This window comes from Rhinoraja longicauda, chromosome 7 (genome assembly GCF_053455715.1).
Source record: "Rhinoraja longicauda isolate Sanriku21f chromosome 7, sRhiLon1.1, whole genome shotgun sequence".
Classification (NCBI taxonomy): Eukaryota; Metazoa; Chordata; class Chondrichthyes; order Rajiformes; family Arhynchobatidae; genus Rhinoraja; species Rhinoraja longicauda.
Window position 1 is genome coordinate 51,339,217 of NC_135959.1, and position 23,460 is coordinate 51,362,676.

Sequence of the window (23,460 nt, forward strand, 5' to 3'; positions counted from 1 at the left end):
CAGAGCTAGCTTAAATTACTTTGGTTGAAATGATGAAATTCTTGCCTACCTATGAATCGGAAAGGTTCAAACCACAATACATTCTGAGAAAACTCAGCAGATCAGGTGGCATCTATGCAAAAAGATCATTTATTTTTAAAAGTACCTCTTTGCCCCACCTGGAACATTGGTCTTCAACATAAAATCCAACAATTGAGATAACCAAGCTGTCCAGCCTTGTACCCCACATTTTTAGCAGTCAGTTTTGCTTTCCCCTCTTCTGGGTATTTAGATTTCATTCACCTCCTACTCCAGACCCTTCTCCAGACACAACTTTACAGTAATCTTTCACCCGGCATCATTCAATCTCTCCGGGTCTCCACCCTGTCACTAACTCTGTAATTTAAAACGAGTTTCATTTCTAACTTTAACCAGTTCTGATAAAAAAATAATCGAGCAGAAACATTTATTATATTCCTTTCTCTGAAACCACTTGTAATAATGGGAATTTCAGTGTAATCAAAATTCTGCACCACCTGTTTCACCATTAAAATGTACGATTTTAAACAACTATTTTAGGCACAGTGGCGCAGCAGTAGAGTTGCTGCTTTGCAGCGCAAGAGACATGGGTTCGATCCTGACTACGGGTGCTGACTACGGAGTTTGTACGTTCTCCCTGTGACCGCATGACTTTTCCTCGGGTGCTCCAGTTTCCTCCCACACTCCAAAGACGTACTTGGCTTTGGTAAAAATTATAAATTGTCCCTGGAGTGTAAGATAGTGCTAGTGTAAAGGGCAATCGCTGATTGGCATGATCTTGGTGAGCTGAAGGGCCTGTTTCCACGCTGTATCTCTAAAGTCTAAAATTGAAATGTTTACTAAAGTGTACATGATTGTTGTAAAAACAGCAGTCCTATGGTGCAGTTTTTTGAATTCTGAACGGCACAGTAGAAAAATTCCCCTTGAAGAAAAATGTATCCCATTCATGTAATCCACTTCCAATATATTCCCGCAGAGGACCTTTAAATTAAAACCAAATCAGAATCCATTAAATTACCTGGAATTATATCTGTTCTGTCCTCAGTGCTTCTTAGTTTTGAGACAATCTGCTTCATTGTCTGTCTCCTGTCACATCAATTTCCCAAGTTGTCAGTCGACTCTCAATTATGTCCTCTGAAGGGCATGGGCTCAATTTTGTGCGTCATCACTTTTATGTCGAAGGACTTCCAATTCCCTGGGCTGTCACTTCTATTTCCCGAAGCACTGCTATCACTCACTATCTCCCTTCTCTGCTATTTCCCAGTTGACGTGGTTTGACTTTCATTTGCCCGACCATTCTTGGACCGTGCAGTTCACCAACTACCCTGTACGCCATTTAAAGAATGTAACTTTTACCACTGTGCCATGCACTAAAGCATGCCCACAAACAATCCTTCCTTAAAACCAACACCTTTCATTGAACGTTTGGTCAGATTCTCTTAACATAATCTTTGACAGCGCTATTATCTTTTTATCACCGACAAATGTTTCAAGAATTTTCCAGCAATCAATGTGTTATGTCAGTCTGAAGAAGGGTCTCGACCCGAAACATCACCCATTCCTTCTCTCCCGAGATGCTGCCTGACCTGCTGAGTTACTCCAGCATTTTGTGAATAAATTGTTATGTCAGTTGTTGTGGAAGAAAAGATTTTACCCCAGAGGTACTGCAAGGTATTTCAATCATACCGTTTCCAGATAACACCCAAAATACTTTGAAATCTCTCCTCAAATCTTCCTAATAAACACATGATCCTCCATATTTTCAGTACAAAAGAAGGAATGTGAGGATGTTCGCGACAAGGGGCTAAATGGTTTAAGTTTGTATTCCCTAGAGTTTCAAAGAAGGATTGATCTTATTCAAACGTACAAGATTATAAGGGGATGGGGTTGATAGGATAGCAGGAGAGTCATGAACAAAGGGACATAGCTACAAAATAAGAGTTTAAATCTGAGGTGCAAGGGAAATGTCTTCTCTCAGATAGTACTGAATATCTAGAATTCTTTGGTCCTGAGGGTGATGAAGGCTAGATATATATTGTTTAGTTTATTGTCACGTGTACCAAGGTACAGTAAAAAGTTTTTTGTTGCATGCTAACCAGTCAGCGGAAAGAGTATACATGATTACAATCGACCCATCCCCAGTGTACAGACAGTTGATCAAGGAAATAACATTTAGTGCAAGATAAAGTCCAGTAAATGTCCGATTAAAGATAGACCCGAGGGCCTCCAGTGAGGTAAATAATAGCTCAGAACTGCCCTCTTCTCACATGTGTATATAATATTTGAATTAAAAAATTGAGGGTCAAGGGGAACTGGCACAGAAGAGGAGTTGAGGCTAACATAAATCATCCATGATCATATTGATTGGCAGGGCAGGCTTGAGGATCCTGCGGTAGCCAACTCCTGTTCCTATTAGAAACCAGGAACTGCAGATGCTGATTTACAAAAAATGACATAAAATGCTGGAGTAGCTCAGCGGGTCAGGCAGCATCTTAGTCTGAAGAAGGGTCCTGATCCGAAATGTCACCTATCCATGTTCTTCATAGATGCTTCCTGACCCGCTGAGTTACTCCAACACTTTGTGTTTCTTAAGAGGAACAATGCAGGCGGGCTGATGAAGCTGAGTTAAATTGGGTAGAGCAAGGGAAATAAAAATGGAGTGATTGGATTAGAGAGTAAATTGTTTTTAATTTTTTTTTAATCTTTTTTTTTTTTTTTTAATAAAATTTTATTGGGGATAGGTACATAACCTGTTTACATCTTTACAGTCATACATTTTTGAATTGATAACATTGTCAATTATTATTATATACCTTTTACCCCTTTTTTTAAATTTATTTTATATAAACTAAATAAAGCTAACGAAGTAGATGAAGTGAAGAAAGAAAAGAGAGAGAAGAAAACTAAAAACAAAAACCAATTTAAAAGAAAAAATAACTAAAAACAAAAAAAAAAAAAAAATAAAAAAATAAAAATAAGGAAAAAATTAGTTAAAGAAGAATGGAAAAATTTATTAAAATAACAAAAACTTCATTCGAGATATATTCGTACATTCCAAATTATAGCATTTCATTCATTCTTTAGTCCGAGTGCTAGTCAGGTTCCTGTGCTGAACTATTCTGACCCTTTAAGTAATCAATAAAAGGAGACCATGTTTCAATGAATACTTCCTGTTTGTCCAACAGGGAAAATCTGATTCTTTCCACGTTTAAGGTCTCCGTCATTTCTATAATCCACATTTTAATTGTGGGGGCCGTAGGGCCTTTCCAAAATTTTAGAATTAATTTTTTTCCTGTTATTAAACTATAATCAATAAAGTTTTTTTGTGTTGTTCTGAATGTTTTATTTAATTCTAATTCTAATATTCCGAGTATAATTAATTTTGGATCTGGGTCCAATTGTGTGCTGGTTATTTTAGATATTATACTAAAAATATTTACCCAAAATTTTTTAATTTTTATACAGTTTGCAAACATATGAGATAATGTAGCTTCTAAATGTTGACATTTATCACATTTAGGTGAAATATGTTGGAAAATTTTATGTAGTTTTGTTTTGGAATAATGTAACCTATGTAATACTTTAAATTGTATTAGAGAATGTCTGGCGTTTAGTGAACACTGATCTATATGTTGCAAACTTTCTTCCCAAGTATCTTTCGTTATTACTTGATTTAATTCTTTTTCCCATTTTTGTCTATATAAATCCGTAGAAGGCATGTCACTGTCTAATAAAATATTATATATATAAGATATTAATTTTTCTGTATTAGGATGTTTGTTCCAACATTCGTCAAGAATTTCTGAATTTCTAATTTGAAAATTTTGGGAGTTCGACTTTACGTAATCTCTAAGTTGAAGATATCTGAAATAATCATTTCCACGAAGACCATAAATCTGTTGCAACTCCTGAAATGTCAGAAAGGTGCCTTCCTTATAAAGTTGTCCCATATTTTTAATTCCATAATTCTTCCACTGTGTAAAACCCCGGTCTAACCATGAAGGCTTAAACAAAGGATTATTCACAATTGGAAGAAAAAGCGATAAATTATCTAGTTTTAATGTCTTTTTTAATTGTTTCCAAATTCGTATAGCACTAAATATTATAGGGTTTTCCCTATAAATTTTTTTGTTTAATTTAGACGTGGCAAATAATATCGAACCAATATCAAAAGGCAAACAATCTTCCTTTTCCATTTTTAACCAGTCTGGTTGAAGATCTATTTCTTCCAACCAGAAATTCATATTTTTAATATTAACTGCCCAGAAATAAAACAAAAAATTGGGTAAAGCCAGGCCTCCATTTATTTTTGATTTACACAAGTGTCTTTTATTTATCCTATGATTCTTATAATCCCAGATGAAATCATTAACAATAGAGTCCAATTTTTTAAAAAAGTTTTTTGTCAAATATATCGGAATTGTCTGAAAAAGGTATAATATTTGCGGTAAAAAAATCATTTTTATGGCATTAATTTTGCCTACCATTGAGATGGGGAGTGTTTTCCAGTATTGAATATTCTTATGTAGTTTGTTCAGTAACGGGGGGAAGTTTGCTTTAAATAATGATGTATATATCTTAGTTACATAGATACCTAGATATTTAAATTTTTCATTTACTATTTTAAATGGAAATTGTTGTATTATCTGTTTGTTATGTTCCCTTATTGGCATAATTTCGCTTTTATTCCAATTTATTCTGTATCCTGAAAGTGATCCAAATTGGGTTATTAGCTTTAATAAGTTTGGAATACTAATTTCTGGTTTTGTGATGTAAATTAATACGTCATCAGCATATAGAGAAATTTTGTTCTCTGTGTCCTTTGTGTTATATCCATGTATTTCCGGATGCCCCCTAACTCTTTCTGCCAGTGGCTCAATAGCAAGCGCAAATAATAATGGGGATAACGGGCATCCTTGTCTACAACCTCTAGCTAGGCTAAATTTCGATGACAACCTTTGGTTTGTAAATATTCTAGCCGTGGGATTTGTATATAACAGTTTTATCCATGTACAGAATTTCTCCCCTAGCTGCATATTTTCCATCACCAAAAATAAATAAGACCATTCAACCTGATCAAATGCTTTTTCCGCATCTAGTGAGATTATTGCTAGATCTTCATTAATAATTCTCTTGGAATATATAATATTAAATAATCTTCTTAGATTATAGTATGAGTATCGTTTCTGAATGAAGCCTGTTTGGTCAGGGTGTATTAATTTATTCATCACCGTACTTAATCTATTCGCTAGTATTTTAGTTAAAATTTTTTGATCTGTATTTAAAAGTGCAATTGCTCTGTATGATCCCGGGTCTTCCGGATCTTTATCAGCTTTAGGAATCAGTATTATTATAGATTCATTTAAAGTATCTGGAAGTTTCTGTTGAGTATATATATACTCATACAGTCTATGTAAACGTGGGCTAAGCAAATCATAGAATTTTTTATAAAATTCGGAGCCTAAACCATCTGGTCCTACTGCTTTACCGTTTTTTAAAGAACCAATAGACTCCTCAATATCCTTTATCGTAATCTCCCTTTCTAATAATTCTCTATCGTTTGAATCTAAACCTTTTAAATTACATTTTTTTAAAAAGTCTGCTATTCCTTCTGATTGTGCTACGGTTTTAGTTGAATAAAGGTTCTGATAATATTGAAGAAATCTATCATTTATGTCCTTGGGCATTTTTAATAATTCTCCTGTCTCTGTTCTAATTTTATGAATTATTTTTTCCCCTTCCATTTTTCGTAATTGACGTGCTAATAGTTTTTGTGGTTTGTCTCCAAATTCAAAATGTAATTGTTTTGTTTTTTGATAAAGTTTTATTACTTGTTCTGAATACATTTTATTTAATTTATATTTCAATACAGCAATTTTATTATGTTTTAAAGTAGATGGCATTCTCGCATTTTCTATATCTAGTTGTTTAATTTCACTTTCCAATGTATGTTGCTTAATCCTGTTCTCTTTATTATAAAATGCTTGAGCAGAAATTAATGTACCTCGAACATACGCTTTAAACGTTTCCCACATAAGAGAAATAGGTGTGTCAGGGTTGTCATTTACCTCCAAAAATATTTGAATCTGTTTAATAATATATTCCTGGGATGACTTTTCGTTCAAAATTTGTGGGTTAAATCTCCAATATGCTTGTTTCTCGGACATTCCATTTAATTTAATCATGAATGTTACAGGTGCATGATCCGAAATTATAATGTTATGGTATTTTGAATTATAAATAAATGGAATAAACGTAGAGTCAACTAAAAAATAATCTATTCTTGAGTATGTTTTGTGTACTGGTGAGTAAAATGAATATTCCCGTCCAGTTGGGTTTTCTATTCTCCAGACATCCTTAATATTAGTGGTATTAATAAATGAATTTAAAAATACACTTGATTGAGATTTTATTTTTTTTTGCATTGATGATCTATCTAAGTATGGATCTAATGTACAATTGAAGTCTCCTCCAATTATTAATTTATATTGTGTGAATTCAGGAATTTTATTAAATGTTTTATTAAAGAACATAGGGTTATCAAAATTAGGCCCGTAAACATTAAGAAGAATCACTTTTTCTCCATTTAATTCTCCAACTAATATAATATATCTGCCATCAATATCCACTATTGTTGAGGAGTTCTTAAAAGGTATTCCTTTACGAATTAGTATTGCAACTCCTCTAGACTTGTGGGAAAAGGAGGAGTGATATGATTCAGCAATCCACTTAGCTTTAAGTCTATGTTGAGATTCCTTCTTGAGATGTGTTTCTTGAAGAAATATTATATCAGTTTTGATTAAATTTAGATGTGCCAAAACTTTACCTCTCTTAATTGGTTCATTGATTCCCTTGACATTCCAACTACAAAATGTTATTCCCTGACCCCCACTTGTCATATTAATGTCTTGCATATTGTTTCTAAGGTGGTCTATAACCGATCAGAAGGTACAACACACAGAACCTGACCCTGCTCCCGAACCTCAAATAGATGAATTTAAAATCATATACAACGCTCTTCCGAACACATCTCCTTGTATTTGTCTTATTTTCCCATTCTAACATTAAGTTACAAAAATATTTAAAAAGAGAAAAGTGATAGAGTTGGTTAATATAGGGTGAAAGAAAAGAAACTACCTCTACAATTAGTGTAGTTAGTGATAGCCACACTAACGTGGCTAGAATTCTAAAGACTTCCGTAGCCTTTGTAAAAAAAAAAAATTCTAGCTCCGTGCGCAAAGAAAATAAAGGGTTATTTCTAACATTCATATATCTTCTTTGGGAGTAACAAACTTATTTACATACCCATACATACACACACACGATATACCCCTATATATATATATACATACCCGTATGTATGCATACATAAGCACATAACCTCTACATATCTCTACCTATCATATTAATTTTTCCACTAAATCTATCATAAATTTAATTTTAAATTGAAAAGTAAAGAGAAAAACGGTCAAACTTTATTATGACTTAGGCTAATTTACCTCTTGCATATCTTCCTAAATAATATAATTGTGTAATTCATTTCTATGTTAATCGAAGACTATTGATTATTCATCATTGTTATCAATCATATACAGTATTAAATTTATATGATTTATGTTAATGTTAATAATTTTATTAATAATTTTTAGTGGTAATATAGATATTTAATAAATATTGGTTATTACATATATAGTTATATATGAGTATACAGATAATAATAATGATTAGTAAACAGAAAAAACAGAAAAGATCACGGTTTTCTCCAATGTCCTCCATCCATTTCGGTTTCCGGATCTCCTCAAAGCTCTTGAAAAAACTTTAAAGGTCTTTTTAGATCTGGCGAGACTCCTAAAGGGTAATGTAAATTCTTCAGTCTGTCATGTTTCCGACTTCTTTAGCGTATTCCATTGCTTTTTCATGGTCTGTAAAAAAGTGTACCTTGGACTTGTAGGAGACTCTTAGTCTTGCGGGATAAAGCAAGCTGTATCTCAGATCAGGTACCTTCTTCAAAATTCTCTTTGTCTCAATGAACTGCACTCTTTTCTTGTGAACTTCTACCGGATAATCGCGGTAAATACTGAATCTCGCACCTTCAAAAAGGAGCTGTCCGCCTCGAACCATTTTCCTCATTATATCATCCAATTCATGATCCAATTGCACCTTTACAATAATTTGTCTTGGGTGGGCATCATCCTGTATACGTTTTTGCTGCACTCTATGGGCTCGACCGAGTAAAGGTTTATGATCCAATTTTAAGGCTTTATGTAAAAGGTCTGCCACAAAATCCCGAGTACCCATTTCTTTCTCACCTCCTTCTTTCACCCCTACAATCCTTAGATTCTTACGTCTTTGCCGCCCCTCCAAATCGGTACATTTCTCATTTAATTTGATCACCATATCTGAGAGGCGTTGGTTTTCAGTAAGGAGTCGACTTGCCATTCCCTCATTTGACGTCGCCCATTTCTCCAGTTCGGTTAACGCTATTTGATGTTGACCAAGTTCATAATGAACGGGGTCCATCTCCGTTTTAACCTTCGTTTCCACCAAAACCAGCCTGGCTTCCAGTACTTCCATTTGCGCTTTGACCTCTTCCTCCCTCGTCCTCTTCCAACTTTCCAGCATGAGCTGAACGGTAGAAAGCATTTCTGTTTTAAATTCCGACCTAAAAGAGTCAAGTTTCTCACCAAAGGTTTTTAATTCGGCAGCAAGAAAAGTTTTAAAATCCTCCATTTCGGACTTTTTCATTCTCTTCGAAGGGTCTTCCTGGGCCCTCGTTGTAATTGAGGCCGAGGCCTCTAAAGGGCCTTCCTCTTCCATCTGCGGTTTTTTACCGGTTTTTTTTTGTCCCCCACGGGGGGGGGGGCTGCGTTGTAACGACATATCTTAAAGTCGCGCGCCTGATGACGTCACGCAGGCAGCCGTTCAGATTGCGATCGCTGCAGGTAAAACCCAAATTTCTCCCGTTTTTTTTTCCCTCGGCACGGAGCTAGTTGGCGCTGGACTCAAGCCTCCATAGCGCCACCTATCTGTGGAGTAAGATAGTACAGTTTCAATTCATGGGACACAGTATTTAGGAGTCGGGGTAGGAATAAAAACATGTCTTTAAAAAGATACCTCTCCACAGTGTGCAGCTCGATGACATATAACAGCTGCCCATTTAAAAAAAAATGATGTTTGGAGATACAACATGGAAATGGCCCTTCAGTCTATACTGACTCATTCACATTATTTCTTACATTATTCCACTTTCTCATCCACTACCGACATGTTAGGAGGAATTTTACAGAGGCCAATTAACCTATAAACCAACATAGAACGAATAGCACAGGAGCAGGATCTTCAGCTGACAATGTCTGTGCTGAACATGATCCATATCCCTCCGTTCCCTGTGTGTCTGCATGCCTGCATATCTACATGCAATAGTTTCAAACCATCCTCTCACCAGCTAGAGTGGGCCTGACCTCCCATCTACCTCACTGGAGACTTTCATTAATCAGATTTTATCTTGCACTAAACGTTGTGCCCTTTATCCTGTATCTGTACACTGTGAAGGACTTTATTGTAATCATGTACATGCTTTTTGCTGACTGGACAGCATACAACAAAAAGCTTTTCACTGTACCTTAGTACACAGATAGTAAATAACAAACTAAATAAAGCAAAATAAACTAAGCAAGTTAAAATCATGTACATTCCGGAGGAGATGCCCGATCCACAATGCTATTTTACATTATGAAAGATTCTGAAAACTTCAGTTCCATTTCATGACCAAGCAGAGCATTGCTTTCAATGAGTCTTTGTAATCTAACTAGAAGAATAATTGTACAGGTAACACATTTATTGTAGACACTGATAAAGAGTTCAGCAATATTAATAAATTGCAATTATGGTACTTGTCCTGAGAAGAGCAGGTCAGTTTTGTACAATGAATGCAAGTGCACATCACAGGAAAATATTCTACTTTCTAATGTTTTCTAAAGACATTGAACAAAGGTTTAATTTATACGGCTGACTGAAGATCATTGCAGATATAATTTGTACTGGGACGGATTCTCCGTTTTGTCCTCCCAGGCAGCTTTGGTAGGATTTTGAAAGTTTTCGGCATAAATTCCACGCAAGACTCCCTGAATTTCTTGATCCGCCAACAGTAGATAATGGGGTTGAAGACTGACTTCAGGTAAGTCAGGCACAAGAACCAAGCGCTAATGGCATAGAAGGATTGACTGTGGTAAAAGTTCTTATTGAAAACAGACAGGAGACCGTACACCGTGTAGGGCAACCAGCAAAATGAAAAGCCAATGAAGAGGATTAAAATCGTGGTGAAGGCTCGGGTTTTGAAGCTCATGTCAACATTTATTCGATGAGGACGTTGCAAGCCCATCAGTCCCAGCTTGCTGACTTGATTTAAACAGAGGTTGTCCGTGTGGTTGTGGATCTGTACTGCGTTTCTTCGCACTGTGTTCAGAATGCAGAGGTAGGAGTACAGCATCACACTGAAAGGAACAAAGAAAATGGTCACCAGCAAGAACACTGCGTAAACACGGTCCGCCCCTGTCTCTGAATAGCCCAGGACACACTGGGGTGCCCGAGTAGGTACCTCCACCACAGTCCAGCCAACCACTGATGGAAGGGAGATGCAGAAGGAGACTGCCCATGAAATGCCGATCATTACTTTGGCACGATGAGGGTTCAGCTTGTCTTGTCGCTGCACGATGATTAAGTAACGGTCAACACTGATGATCAGAAGTATCGCCACGCCTTCCAGGACAAAGAACCAGTAAAGCATCGCAGATATCCGGCAAAAGTAACCTCCAAAGATCCATTCGACTGTTATGATGGTGATTGTGGTGAAAGGCATGCACAGCAACGATAACATAATGTCAGAAAATGCAAGGGTGGCCAAGAGCAGGTTGATGGCTGAGCGCATTGCAGGTTTCTGGTACACAATTAAACACACTATTGCATTGCCAAAGAAACCAATTGCAATCATTGACATCATCACTACTGCTAATATTATTCTTATAAAGATGTGAAGATTTGTCTTGCTTAATTTCACAAGTGGATTGGTCGCGTTTAAAATCTCTGGGATACATCTCTCTAAAAGAGTGCTATTACATCCAATCATTGTGAAAATGCCACTCATTCCCTTCTGGGCAAAAACTTAATGCTATTACATTCATACACTAACATTAAATTTAGAGATGCGAAATATTCCATATTGTAAGGAAATAACTATTCTTTGCCGCTGGATGTTACAGAGTGCAGGGAAATCTTGATATGATTCATCTTCTTTATATGTTGTTGTTCACATCATAATTGTTGGTTGTATCATATTTTCCAGAGTATTCTTCTTTATCTAGGATAAATAAACAAAAATAGAATTAATAATGGTCTTAGTTTTATTTTCATGTTTACAATTTGGGGGCGGCTCAGTGGTGCAGCAGAAGGAGAGGTTGAGTAGGCTGGGTGTCTATTCCATGGATAGTAGTAGGATGAGGGGAGATCTTATAGAGGTATACAAAATCATGAGAGGAATAGATCGGGTAGATGCACAGAGTCTTTTACCCAGAATAGGGGAATCGAGGACCAGAAGACATAGGTTCAAGGTGAAGGGAAAAAGATTTAATTGGAATCCGAGGGGTAACTTTTTCACACACAGGACACAGTTGGACAGGTACATGGGTAGGACAGGTTTGGAGGGTTATGGACCAAGTGCAGGCAAGTGGGACTAGGGTAGGCAATAGGTGCAGGAGGAGGCCATTCAGCCCTTCGAGCCAGCACCGCCATTCAATGTGATCATGGCTGATCATTCTCAATCAGTACCCCGTTCCTGCCTTCTCCCCATACCCCCTGACTCCGCTATCCTTAAGAGCTCTATGTAGCTCTCTCTTGAATGCATTCACAGAATTGGCCTCCACTGCCTTCTGAGGCAGAGAATTCCACAGATTCACAACTCACTGACTGAAAAAGTTTTTTCTCTGGGACATTATTGGCTGGTGTGGGCGAGTTGGGCCGAAGGGCCTGTTTCCACACTGTATCACTCTATGACTCTATAACTTGGATCAATTAGCAAACTGCACCAAACTGCACAAGGCGTGGAAACAGGCACTTCGGCCCAACTTGCCCACACCGACCAACATGTCCCAATACACTAGCTCTACCTCCCTTATGGTCTACATCCCTCCAAACCTATCCTATCCATGTACCTGTCTAAATGTTTCTTAAACATTAAGATAGTACCTGTCTCGACTACCTCCTACAACAGCTCATTGCATTTACCTACCACAGTGTAAAAAAGTTGCCCCTCCTATTAAATCACACCCCTCACCTTAACCATATGTCCTCTGGTTTTTGATTGCCCTACTCTGGGTAAAAGCCTCTCTGCATTTACCCTGCCTATTCCTCATGTTCTTGTACACCTCTATAAGATCACCCCTCAACCTCCTGCGCTGCAAGGAATAATGTCCTAGCCTGCTCAACCTCTCCCGATAGCTCAGACCCTCGAGTCCTGGCAACATCCTCCTAAATCTTTTCTGCACCCTTTCTGATGTGACAACATCCCGTGAACATACCTGGCAAATGGCACGTCCCTATGGTGGTTTTAAGCTTGTTGGCCCCTCTATCCTTTAGCTGCAGTGATCTCCTCTACTGCAGTCAGGAACTGCATTCAAGTGCAGGTAGCCTCCCTCTTATTCCAAGCTGCCTTGGCATAAATGGAAGAAATGTAGTCTTTTCATTATCGTCCCCTTTTTAAGCCCAACCTCTGGGTGGATAGTGGAGGAGGCAGGACAACTGTAGTTATGTGTGTGTGCATGCTTCATCCTAACACATCTAGTAAGGCTAAGAGATTTCTTGCAGCACTGTTCGATACACTAGGGAGTCTCAGTCTTGGCCACCACCACCACACTCCTGCTGAGCTCTTCAATTGGCAGTAGCTGATCCATGCTCTGCTCTTTTAGATAAAGGAGAAACACTTCTGATCTTCAATTTCCCCTTTTGAAAGTGTCTTTAACAAACAGCATCCATTAATGATAAATGAATGACCCAGGAATCCTGTCTCATCTTCAAACAAATTTCTGGCTCAATTGGCTTTTGAAGTAATAGTGGAGCAAATTCCAATTCACGCAGTTAGCAGCAAGAGGAATTCCTGCTGATTAACCCTGCAAAGGGCTGAAATGAAAGAAATGAAAGAAACTTTGCCGTTGGGAAGACTGCCTGCAACATGCAAAATCTGTTTATATGTTTGCTTTACAGCACCAGAGACCCAGGTTCAATCCTGACTATCGTGGTGCTGATAATCCAAGTGCTATCTGTGTGGAGTTTGTACGTTCTCCCTATGGGTTTTCTCTGGGTGCTCCGGTTTCATACCACATCCCAAAAGATGTGAAGGTTTTAAATTGGCTTCGGTAAATTGTTCCTAGTGTGTGGGATAGAACTAATGCAGGGGTGAGCCTTGGTCTGTGTGGACTCAGTGGGCCAAAGGGCCCGTTTCCACACTGTATCTCCAAAATGTATATGAAGGGATGTGAGAGAGGCTGTGGATGTTTCTTTTCCACAGTGCGAGAGGATATTGATCTCTTGTTTAGTGCATTTGGAAACAGGAACTTTCCATTCCGGTGAAGAAATCACCACCAAGGTCTCAGAGGAAGATCGTGGAGTTCCAGCAATTAAGTGAAAATGCCTACAATGGTAACTGTGGTGAAAACAAAGCCAGCAGATGCAGGTCCCTGATAGGGACAGGGTGCAAAATATTTCAGTATTTGTAAGGAAGTGCTGCAGACATGGGGAAGTTGCAGAAAATAAATTGCATTGTCGCCTCTGATGAAATATGATCACTCTGCTTTCTTGTTTCCTTTTGCCAGAATGCGTGGACACCAATAAAGAGATTTGAAGAGAATGTGCATCATAAATTCTACCAAGGAGTTAGAATAATAATGGACTTATCTTGCCTGCAGTGTGGGATGTTTGATGTTTCCAGATGAAAGCAATATTTTATCCTCTGACCACGAGAAATAACTAAATAGCCCAGGGTGTTGTCATAGTTCCAAGCAATTGCATTGGAATGGAGCTGTATCGGAATAGACGATGCATACCATGACCGACAATCCCAATAAAATGAAGCTTGGTGGTGCCTGTGGATGCAAAGCCTGGACTGAAGTAAGAGGCAAAAGGAGACTGGCAGGGAAAGAGTGCTGACAGCATTAAAGTTAAAGGTAGAGGTTGACTTCAGATCAGCCAGGCCGTGCTTTGCAGCAGGAACGTGTGGAGAAGGTGAATGGGGGGGGAGATAGAGAAAGGGTGGGGAATAGAGAGGTGAGAGAGAAAGAGAAGGGGGCAAAGAAAACATGAGAGGGGAGGAGGATTGGGGCATTGTGCATAAGAGTCAGGTTTAGACAACATTGAAGATAGACATAAAATGCTGGAGCAACTCAGTGGGTCAGACAGCATCTCTGGAGCAAAGGAATAGGTGACGTTTCAGGTCTTGACCCTTCTTCGGACTGAGAGTCAAGGGAGAGGGAAACTAGAGGTATGAAAAGGTACAGAACGAAACAAATCAAGGATGGCTCAGGCAAGTGGAGCCCACAATGGTCCATTGTTGGCTGTGGATCATGTGGTAAACAAAGGGATACGAACAGTGAAACTAGCAAATGTCTTTTGATATGAATATCGATATTGAACCAATGGTGAGGTAGGGATGGAGAGAGGGGGAATGCACGGTTACTTGAAATTAGAGATATCAATATCAAAATTCATATCAAAAGACATTCTCACCCATGATGCTGCCTGACCCGCTGAGTTACTCCAGCATTTTTTTGTGTCTACCTTCGATTTAAATCAGAATCTGCAGGGGTTTTTTCCTACATATTTTGCCGCTCCACTGAGAAATCTCCTCAAGGTATGTCGACTTTGAAGAAGTTCTCCTCCTCTCTCTGACAACCAGTCTGAAGAAGGGTCTCGACCTGAAACGTCACCCATTCCTTCTCTCCCGAGATGCTGCATGACCAGATGACTTACTCCAGCATTTTGTGTCGACCTTCAATATTCATCCTGTTGGGTTGTAAGCTGCCCAAGCAAAATATACCCCAAAGCCAACTTTGGTTTAGCTGCATTTGGAGTATTGTACGCAGTTCCGGTCCATCCATTAAAGCAAAGATGTGGAAGCTTTAGAGAGGATGCAGAAGAGTTTTATCAGGATGCAGCCTGGATTAGAGTATATTAGCCACAAGGAGAGGTTGGACAGACCTGGATTGTTTCTTCTGGAGCATTGGAGGCTGAAGGGAGATCTGATGGAAGTTTATAAAATTCTGAGAGGCATAGATAGCGTGGACAGTAAAAACCTTTTTTTTCCCCCAGGGTGCAAACGTTAAGTACTAGAGAGCACAGTTGAAAGGTTGGAGGGATAGCATTTAAAACAGATGTGTGGGTGGTGGGTGTCTGGAACTCACTGCCAGGGATGGTGGTGGTGGAAGAAGTTACAATAGTGGCATTTAAGCGTCTATTGGATAGATAGATGAATATGAGGGCATGGAGGGATATGGAGGTACCACATGCAGGTAGAAGGGATTAGTTTAAATTAGGCTTCATGTTTGGCACAGTTATTGTGGGCAGAAGAGTTTGCACCTCTGCTGCAGAGTTCTATGTTCTATGAAAGAGCATGAGAATGTGAACGAGAGGGTGGAAATTCATGAAAACAGCCAGAGAACAGCAGCAACAAACTCTCATAACATTCTCTCTTCCTCGTAGGTTAGTAGAAGGGAAGATAATTAAAAGCTGCAATTCTTCCCTCCACCTCTCTCTTTGTAATAACTCCTTTAGTTTTGATGTGAGCAAAGACAAATAATAAATGTTGAGCCCATTGAAGCTATTAAACACCCAACTGACAGCAATGTGTGCTGCAATATCAAGACATTCCACACATAACATAGAACAGTTCAGCACAGGAACAGCCCTTCGGCCCACAATGTTTGTGCCAACATGATGCCTAGTTAAATGATCTAATCTGCCTGTACATGATCCATATCCCTCTGTTCCCTGCACTTCCGTGAGCCTATCTAAAAGTCACTTAAACACCACTATCGTATCTGCTTCCACCACCCCGGCAATGCGTTCCTGTCCGCCCCCACCCCCAATATTCTCCGTGTACAAAAAGCTTGCCCCACATATCTCCATGAAACTTCCCCCCTCTCACCTTCTTATTCTGCCCTCTAGCGTTGGACATTTCCACCCTGGGAAAAGGGTTCTGACTGTCAACCCTATCTATGTCTCTCATAATGTTACATACTTTTCTCAAGACTCTCCTCGTGGTATAATCATACCTGCATATCCAAAATTAACAGCTATTAAGCTGCAATTGTTAATTGTCTGTAATCAATGTATCTAGCAATATATATTGTTGAAGACCCAATGGAGTATTTGTTCCATCAGCTGTCAGAAGTGGGAAGAGGTCACGTGAGAGCAGATGATACAACCAGAAGTCGACACACAATGAAAGGTGCTTTCTCCGAAGTATTTGGATTCCATATGTAAAGGCACACTGCCGTTTGTAGGGAGGGATGAACTTCTAATGAATAATCAGAAACAACAGTGGCGCAGTGGTAGAGTTGCTGCCTTACAGCGCCAGTGACCCAGGCTCAATCCTGACCTGGGGTGCTGTCTGTACAGTTTGTACGTTCGTCCTGTGATCTGTGTGGATTTTCCCCATTTGCTTCAGTTTCCTCCCACACTCCAAAGACGTACAGGTTTTTAGGTTAATTGGCTTCTGTAAATTGTCCTTAGTGCGTAGAATAGGACTAATGATCATTAGTCAGCGTGGACTCAGTGGGCTGAAGGGCCTGTTTCCACGCCATATCTCTAAACTAAACTAAACTAAACTAAACAAATGTACAGCTTCAGTCTCTGCATGTTTATATAATGAACACAGAAATCAAAGTAGAGATTTCTGTAAAAACATCTGGGTATGAAATGCAAGTAACAGCTTGGAAAATGCCAACCTTGCAATTGCAGACAAACCCCATGCCACACTTCTTAATCTGCTGATGGAAATAAACAATAGAAGAGTGGCTGGCTCCCTGATAAAAGTGCAAAAAGCATTTTAGATGTGCACCATAATCAGGTCAGTCCATTAGCAGCAGAATAGCAATTACACTGTCACACTGGCAATTTACTATATTTAACTATGTGATCACCCAACCTCCAGCAGTTTTAAACAGTCAGATAATTATCGACCCAACTGATTAATAAAGTGAATAACTAAGAACGCGATGTAACTTACCTTTCTTCATGTGTTCCATTTGTGCTGCACTTTAAAGTTGGATTGTGGTCTTGAATGTGTCAGTATCTAGTTCTTGAGCTCTGCTTTAGTATAATCTAGTAATAAAAAGTAATTAGCTCATCAACCATTCACTTTCACACCCTTTAATTTCCAATATGAGGACTAATTTTTCTATTATTTTTAAATTAGCTATAAACCATAGAAGTTGGATCAAAAGAAGTTCCACATAAATCAAATAAATGAGACATTCAATTAGTAGCTCACAATGATAGTTTGCTTAAAATTGTAGTAATTCACCTTTATAGATAAATATTACTTCAGCAGCGTTTTACCTCCAATGTAATAAATCAGGCAAGCGTACGCATTTGTGGGTTACTGTTCTCCAATTTTACTGATAATTATGCGGAGAAGGAGATATTAAGAAGAAATTACATGACAGCGGTGAGCTTAATTGCTTCAGAAAGTAGTCTTCACCTTGAGCAACTGGGTTATAGATTTAAAGTCAAAAATATAAATCTTTGCCCAATAAATAAAGTATGAGAAGCACTATATTCTGAGGCTAACTTTAATAAAATAGTCAAAATTAACACATTTTCTGAAGTGGAAGTCATGTTGGCTTTATATACTGGAGTTTTTTAAAAAGAAGTTCATTCCAATGCTATGCTGTACTGTTCTCTGATCTATGTAAGTAACAAGTGCTTTGGATAAAGGAGAAATGACGGATGTACTGAATTTGCAGGAGAGTTGAGAGCTGATGGTATTGAAAGGTATGTATTGGTGTGAATGGAAAATAAGATGGCTAACAGGACATTAATAGGCATAAATTATATTTTACCAGTTGGTAACAATTACAGTTTATATTAATGACTTGAAAGAAGGTATTACATTTGCTGATGACATCAAGATATGTTGGAATGTAATTGTGTAGGAAGGAACTGCAGATGCTGATTTATACCGAAGATAAACACAAAGTGCTGGATTAACTCAGCGGGTCAGGCAGCATCTCTGGGGAAAAGGAATATGTGACGTTTTGAATCGGAACCCTTCTTCAGAATGGTTGGAAAGTGAGCTGTAAGGGGGACACAAAGAGATTATAAAGGGATATGGATAAGTTTAACAAGCGGGCAAAGATCCAGCAAATGGAGTAGCCAGTGGGAAGTGTAAATTGTCCATTTTGCCAAGAAAAAATCAAACATAAATTCTAATTGGTAAGAGATTGCAGAGTTCTGTGATGAATAAGGTTTGAGACACTCGTTTGTATCTTTAAATAGATCTGTAAGAACTAATATTGCTTTAATTACCAGCCCAAATGTTCAGAAGGTCAGGAGAAATCTATGCTATGCAGTTAGTGTAGCATCATCGGAAGCAGCCGATAATAGGTTGCAAGGCCAATACATTATTTAGCGAAGGTGCAGTGTGGCGGGTGTCTGGAATGTGCTGCCAAGGGTGGCCGTGGAGGCAGATATGATCGTGGTGTTTAAGAAACCTTTAGATAGGCACATGGATATGCAAGGAAAGGAGGGACATGGATCATATGCAAGCAGGTGAGATTAGTTATCTTGGCATGATTGGCATTATATTCAGCACAGACATTGTGGGGTGAACGGCCTGTTGCCATGCTGTACCTGTTCTATGCTCTATGTTCTACTATTCTGTTTTCATTCTCAGGAGATTCTTTGATTAAAGTAATCTCCCCTTCAGATCCCCTGGTCAAGCAATCATAGATTTTTCTTTATTCTGCCTTGTGACCTTAATGTTTATCTTAAGATTGTGTCAAATTCAGAATGTTAGTGCAGGGCTTCCAGAGTGAAATGCACTTCAGCGTACCGAAGACATCAAAATGGGGACACAAATCTGGTACAATATCTCGAGTCTCTCCTACAGAACAGTTAAGGAAGCTAAAGAACAGATTATTTAACATCCAGTGTGTTGAAACAGTTTTCATTCACACAGCAACCTCCACAATCAATTCTGACACTTTAATTTGTTGAACCAAATCAATGGACATTTCAGTTTATGACCTGCTTTTAGTTTCTACGGTAACACAAATATCCCAGTAGTCACCTTTGATTCAAGTGTGGGCGATTTGTGTGTGATTCAATAGGTAATTTAGAATAGTTCAATGGTGAAAAAAGTAATTCACCTTTCTCCATTTTCAAAATGCACATTAAAAATAAAATAGTAATAAAAACGAGTAAAATGGTAGAAATGGCTGCTGCAAGTGTTGCACAAATGCACACCATCTTTAATGGGACTGGGCAGAATATGGGAGTAAGCTAAATGCTCCACATTGAAGATGACACAGAGGAAAATTGTGGCCAAAGAAAGATAGTTCCTACGAAATTTTCTGTTGATCAATTTTATGTCTCCGTTTTTGTCATAGATAGCATAGAAACAGGTCCTTCAGATCTGAAGAAAGGTCATGACCCAAAACATCACCCATTCCTTCTCTCCAGAGATGCTGTCTGGCCTGCTGAGTAACTCCAGCATTTTGTGCCTACCAACTTACACCAATCTAATATTGAGCCCTTTATTCTTTTCACCTTACAATCTCATGAGTCTAATTCCACCATCCAAAAAGCACACGTAGACCATATATCATAGGAGCAGAATTAGGCCATTTGGCCCATCGAGTCTGCTCCGCCGTTCAATCTCAGCCATGATGGAATGAGGGAGCAGACTCGACAGGTCAAATGGCATAACTCTGCTCCTATGTCATGGTCCAAGTGTGTTTTTTTGCACGATGGAATCTGATTCTTGAAATTGTGGGGAGAAAGAAAACAAAGGGCACAATATAAGATTAGTGAATTGGGCCGGAGATGCAATTTTAGAAAATGGAAGACTCTAAAGCAGAATCGAGTTCATTGGAAGCCTTCACAGGGATTTAGATGCTCGGCTTAGTTGCCTCATTGGACTCTGCATCCATTTATTTAGCCGTACAGAAAATACCCTGCATTGCAAGCGAACGTTCTTGTCTGAATTGTCAACTGACAATCCAAAATCAAAGTGAACATTTCCTTTGGGATGACTGATGTTACTTGTGCAGACACCTGATCTGTGCACATTTGAATTTAATCATGTCGATATCAATACATCAAAGGCTACTAGATTGCTGTATTAAATCTGGCATTGAGCAGTTTAAATGTACATTCTTCCGCTGCACCCAACAACATCCTGATAACGCAGTCATTTCACGATCAGTATTCAGGAAACACTTGTAATGCATCTAAGAGGTGCTTATGTATAGTGATACTTGTACTGAACTGCATGCAAAAATGAATTTCACTGTAGCTCACTACATGTGGCAATAAAGTACCTATTGGACAATTGTTCACATTAGCACGCGACTTTGCTGATGACATTTGTCTAAAAGTAATTGCACCATTTTTCTTCCTTCCAACCATACTCAATAGAAAATCAAATTTTCAAAGTGTTTGTTACAATTATTTTCAGGCTTTTTGCAGCACATTTGTTGCCCCACTTCATATCTTCATGTTGACTCCCATTCATGCTTCTCTCCCCCTCTACCTTCAACAGCAGCACAGTGGCACAGCAGGTAGAGCTGCCGTCTCACAGCACCAGGCACTCAGGTTCGATTCTCACCTCAGGTGTTGTCCAGGAGTAGGAAAATAACTGCAGATGCTGGTACAAATCGAAATTATCCCAAAATACTGGAGTAACTCAGCAGGTCAGGCACCATCTCTGGAGAGAAGGAATGGGTGACGTTTCGGGTCGAGACCCTTTTTCAGACTGATGTCAGGGGGGGGCGGGACAAAGAAAGGATATCGGTGGAGACAGGAAGACAGTGGGAGAACTGGGAAGGGGGAGGGGAAAGAAAGGGACAGAGGAGCTATCTAGTTAGAGAAGTCAATGTTCATACCGCTGGGCTGTAAGCTGCCCAAGCGAAATATGAGGTGCTGTTCCTCCAATTTGTGGAGGGCCTCACTATGACACTGGAGGAGGCCCATGACAGAAAGGTCAGACTGGGAGTGGGAGGGGGAGTTGAAGTGCTCAGCCACCGGGAGATCAGGTTGGTTAAGGCGGATTGAGCGAAGGTGTTGAGATTAACGATTGCCGAGCCTGCGTTTGGTCTCGCCGATGTAGAAAAGTTGACATCTGGAACAGTGGATACAATAGATAAGGTTGGAGGAGGTGCAGGTGAAGCTCTGCCTCACCTGGAAACTGTTTGGGTCCTTGGATGGAGTCGAGGGGGGAAGTAAAGGGACAGGTGTTGCATTTCCTGCGGTTGCAGGGGTAAGTGCCTGGGGAGGAGGTGGTTTGGGTAGGAAGGGACGAGTGGACCAGGGAGTTACGGAGGGAACAGTCTCTGCGGAAAGCAGAAAGGGGAGGAGATTGGAAGATGTGGCCATTAGTGGGATCCCTTTGGAGATGACGGAAATGTTGGAGGATAATCACATTTCACAAAATCACAAACAACCTTTTCCTCTCCTCCGACGCTGGCAACCTCAACATCCTCATCCTACATGACCTCAGCACCGCCTTTGACACCATAAATCACTCCATTCTCCTCACCCGACTTGAAACCTCCTTTAACATCACCGGCACAGCCCTATCCTGGTTCAAATCTTACCTCTCTGACAGGCACCAGTTCATCTCCATTAACAACTGTAAATCCCCCACCGCTCCCCTCCCCCAAGGTGTCCCCCAAGGCTCAGTCCTTGGCCCCCTCCTCTTCATCCTCTACCTGTTCCCCCTTGGTCAATTAATCCGCCGTCATGGTCTCAACTTCCACTGCTTCGCCGATGATATCCAGCTCCTCATCTCCACCAAGTCAATCTACCCCACCACACACTCTACACTGACAAACTGCATCACTGAAATAAAATCTTGGCTTCAATCAAATTTCCTCAAACTCAACTGCAACAAATCTGAAATCATCATCATTGGTCCAAAAACGCTCACCAAATCCACCCAAAACTTCATCCTCAATATTGATGGTCTCCCAGTATCCACCTCCCCTCACATCCGGAATCTTGGAATCATCTTTGATCAAACCCTCTCCTTCGACAAACACATCAAACACATCACAAAGACAGCCTTCTTCCACCTCAAAAACATTGCCCGTCTCCGTCCATCCCTCTCCTCCACAGCTGCAGAAACCCTCATCCATGCCTTCATCACCTCCCGTCTGGACTACTGCAACAGCCTCCTCTATGGCGCACCCTCAAAAATCATCAGTAAACTTCAATACATTCAAAACTCCGCTGCCCGTCTACTCACCCACACCCCGATCGGTGACCATATCACCCCCGTCCTTTACAAACTCCACTGGCTCCCCATCCCCCAGAGAATCCAGTACAAAATCCTCCTCATGACCTACAAAGCCCTCCATAACCTGGCCCCATCCTACCTGACTGACCTCCTCCACAGGCACACTCCCACCTGCACCCTCCGCTCTGCTGCTGCCAATCTCCTATCCCCCCCCATCCGGACCAAACTCAGATCCTGGGGGGACAGGGCTTTCTCCATCTCTGCTCCCACCCTATGGAACTCACTACCCCAAACCGCCAGAGACTCCTCCTCACTCACCACATTCAAAACATCACTGAAGTCTCACCTGTTCAGTACTGCCTTCAACCACTGAAGGTCACCTCACCTTCTTTCTCTGTTCGTTTACTTATTTATCTATTTATTCACTTCCCTATGTTCTTTAAATCCCTGTAAAGCGTCTTTGAGTGTATGAAAAGCACTATATAAATGTAATGCATTATTATTATTATTATTATAATTTGTTGTATACGCTGGCTGGTGGGGTGGAAGGTGAGAACAAGGGGGATTCTATCCTTGTTACAAATGGGGGGAGGGGGAGCAAGAGCAGAGCTGCGGGATGTAGAGGAAACCCTCGTGAGAGCCTCATCTATAATGGAAGAGGGGAAGCCCCGTTTCCTAAAGAATGAAGACATCTCTGATGCCCTAGAGTGAAACACCTCATCCTGGGCGCAGATGCGGCGTAGACGGAGGAATTTGGAGTAGGGGATAGACTTTTTGCAGGAGACAGGGTGGGAAGAAGTGTAGTTAAGATAGCTGTGGGAGTCAGTGGGTTTGCAGTAGATGTCGGTCACTAATCTGTCTCCTGTGATGGAGATGGTAAGATCCAGAAATGGTAGGGAGATGTCGGAGATGGTCCAAGTATATTTAAGAGCAGGATG

General features: G+C 39.8%; 1 protein-coding gene across 3 annotated transcripts in view; it reads right to left on the minus strand.

The window, feature by feature from the left end:
- Positions 1 to 6,515: 6,515 nt before the first annotated feature.
- The window catches only part of gpr45 (G protein-coupled receptor 45), a 33,822-nt gene continuing 16,877 nt past the window's right edge, over positions 6,516 to 23,460 (minus strand). The window contains exons 2-4 of one of the 3 annotated variants that reach the window (XM_078402584.1): positions 17,291 to 17,385; positions 11,207 to 11,374; positions 6,516 to 9,040 (exon numbers count right to left, since the gene is read on the minus strand). In XM_078402584.1, coding sequence (XP_078258710.1) covers positions 7,888 to 8,898 — 1,011 coding nt within the window. In that variant the 5' untranslated portion in view covers positions 8,899 to 9,040; positions 11,207 to 11,374; positions 17,291 to 17,385 and the 3' untranslated portion in view covers positions 6,516 to 7,887. Of the gene's footprint in view, positions 9,045 to 9,695; positions 11,375 to 17,290; positions 17,386 to 23,460 lie in introns of those variants that run through there. The other 2 variants (XM_078402582.1, XM_078402581.1) reach the window with 2 other exon arrangements.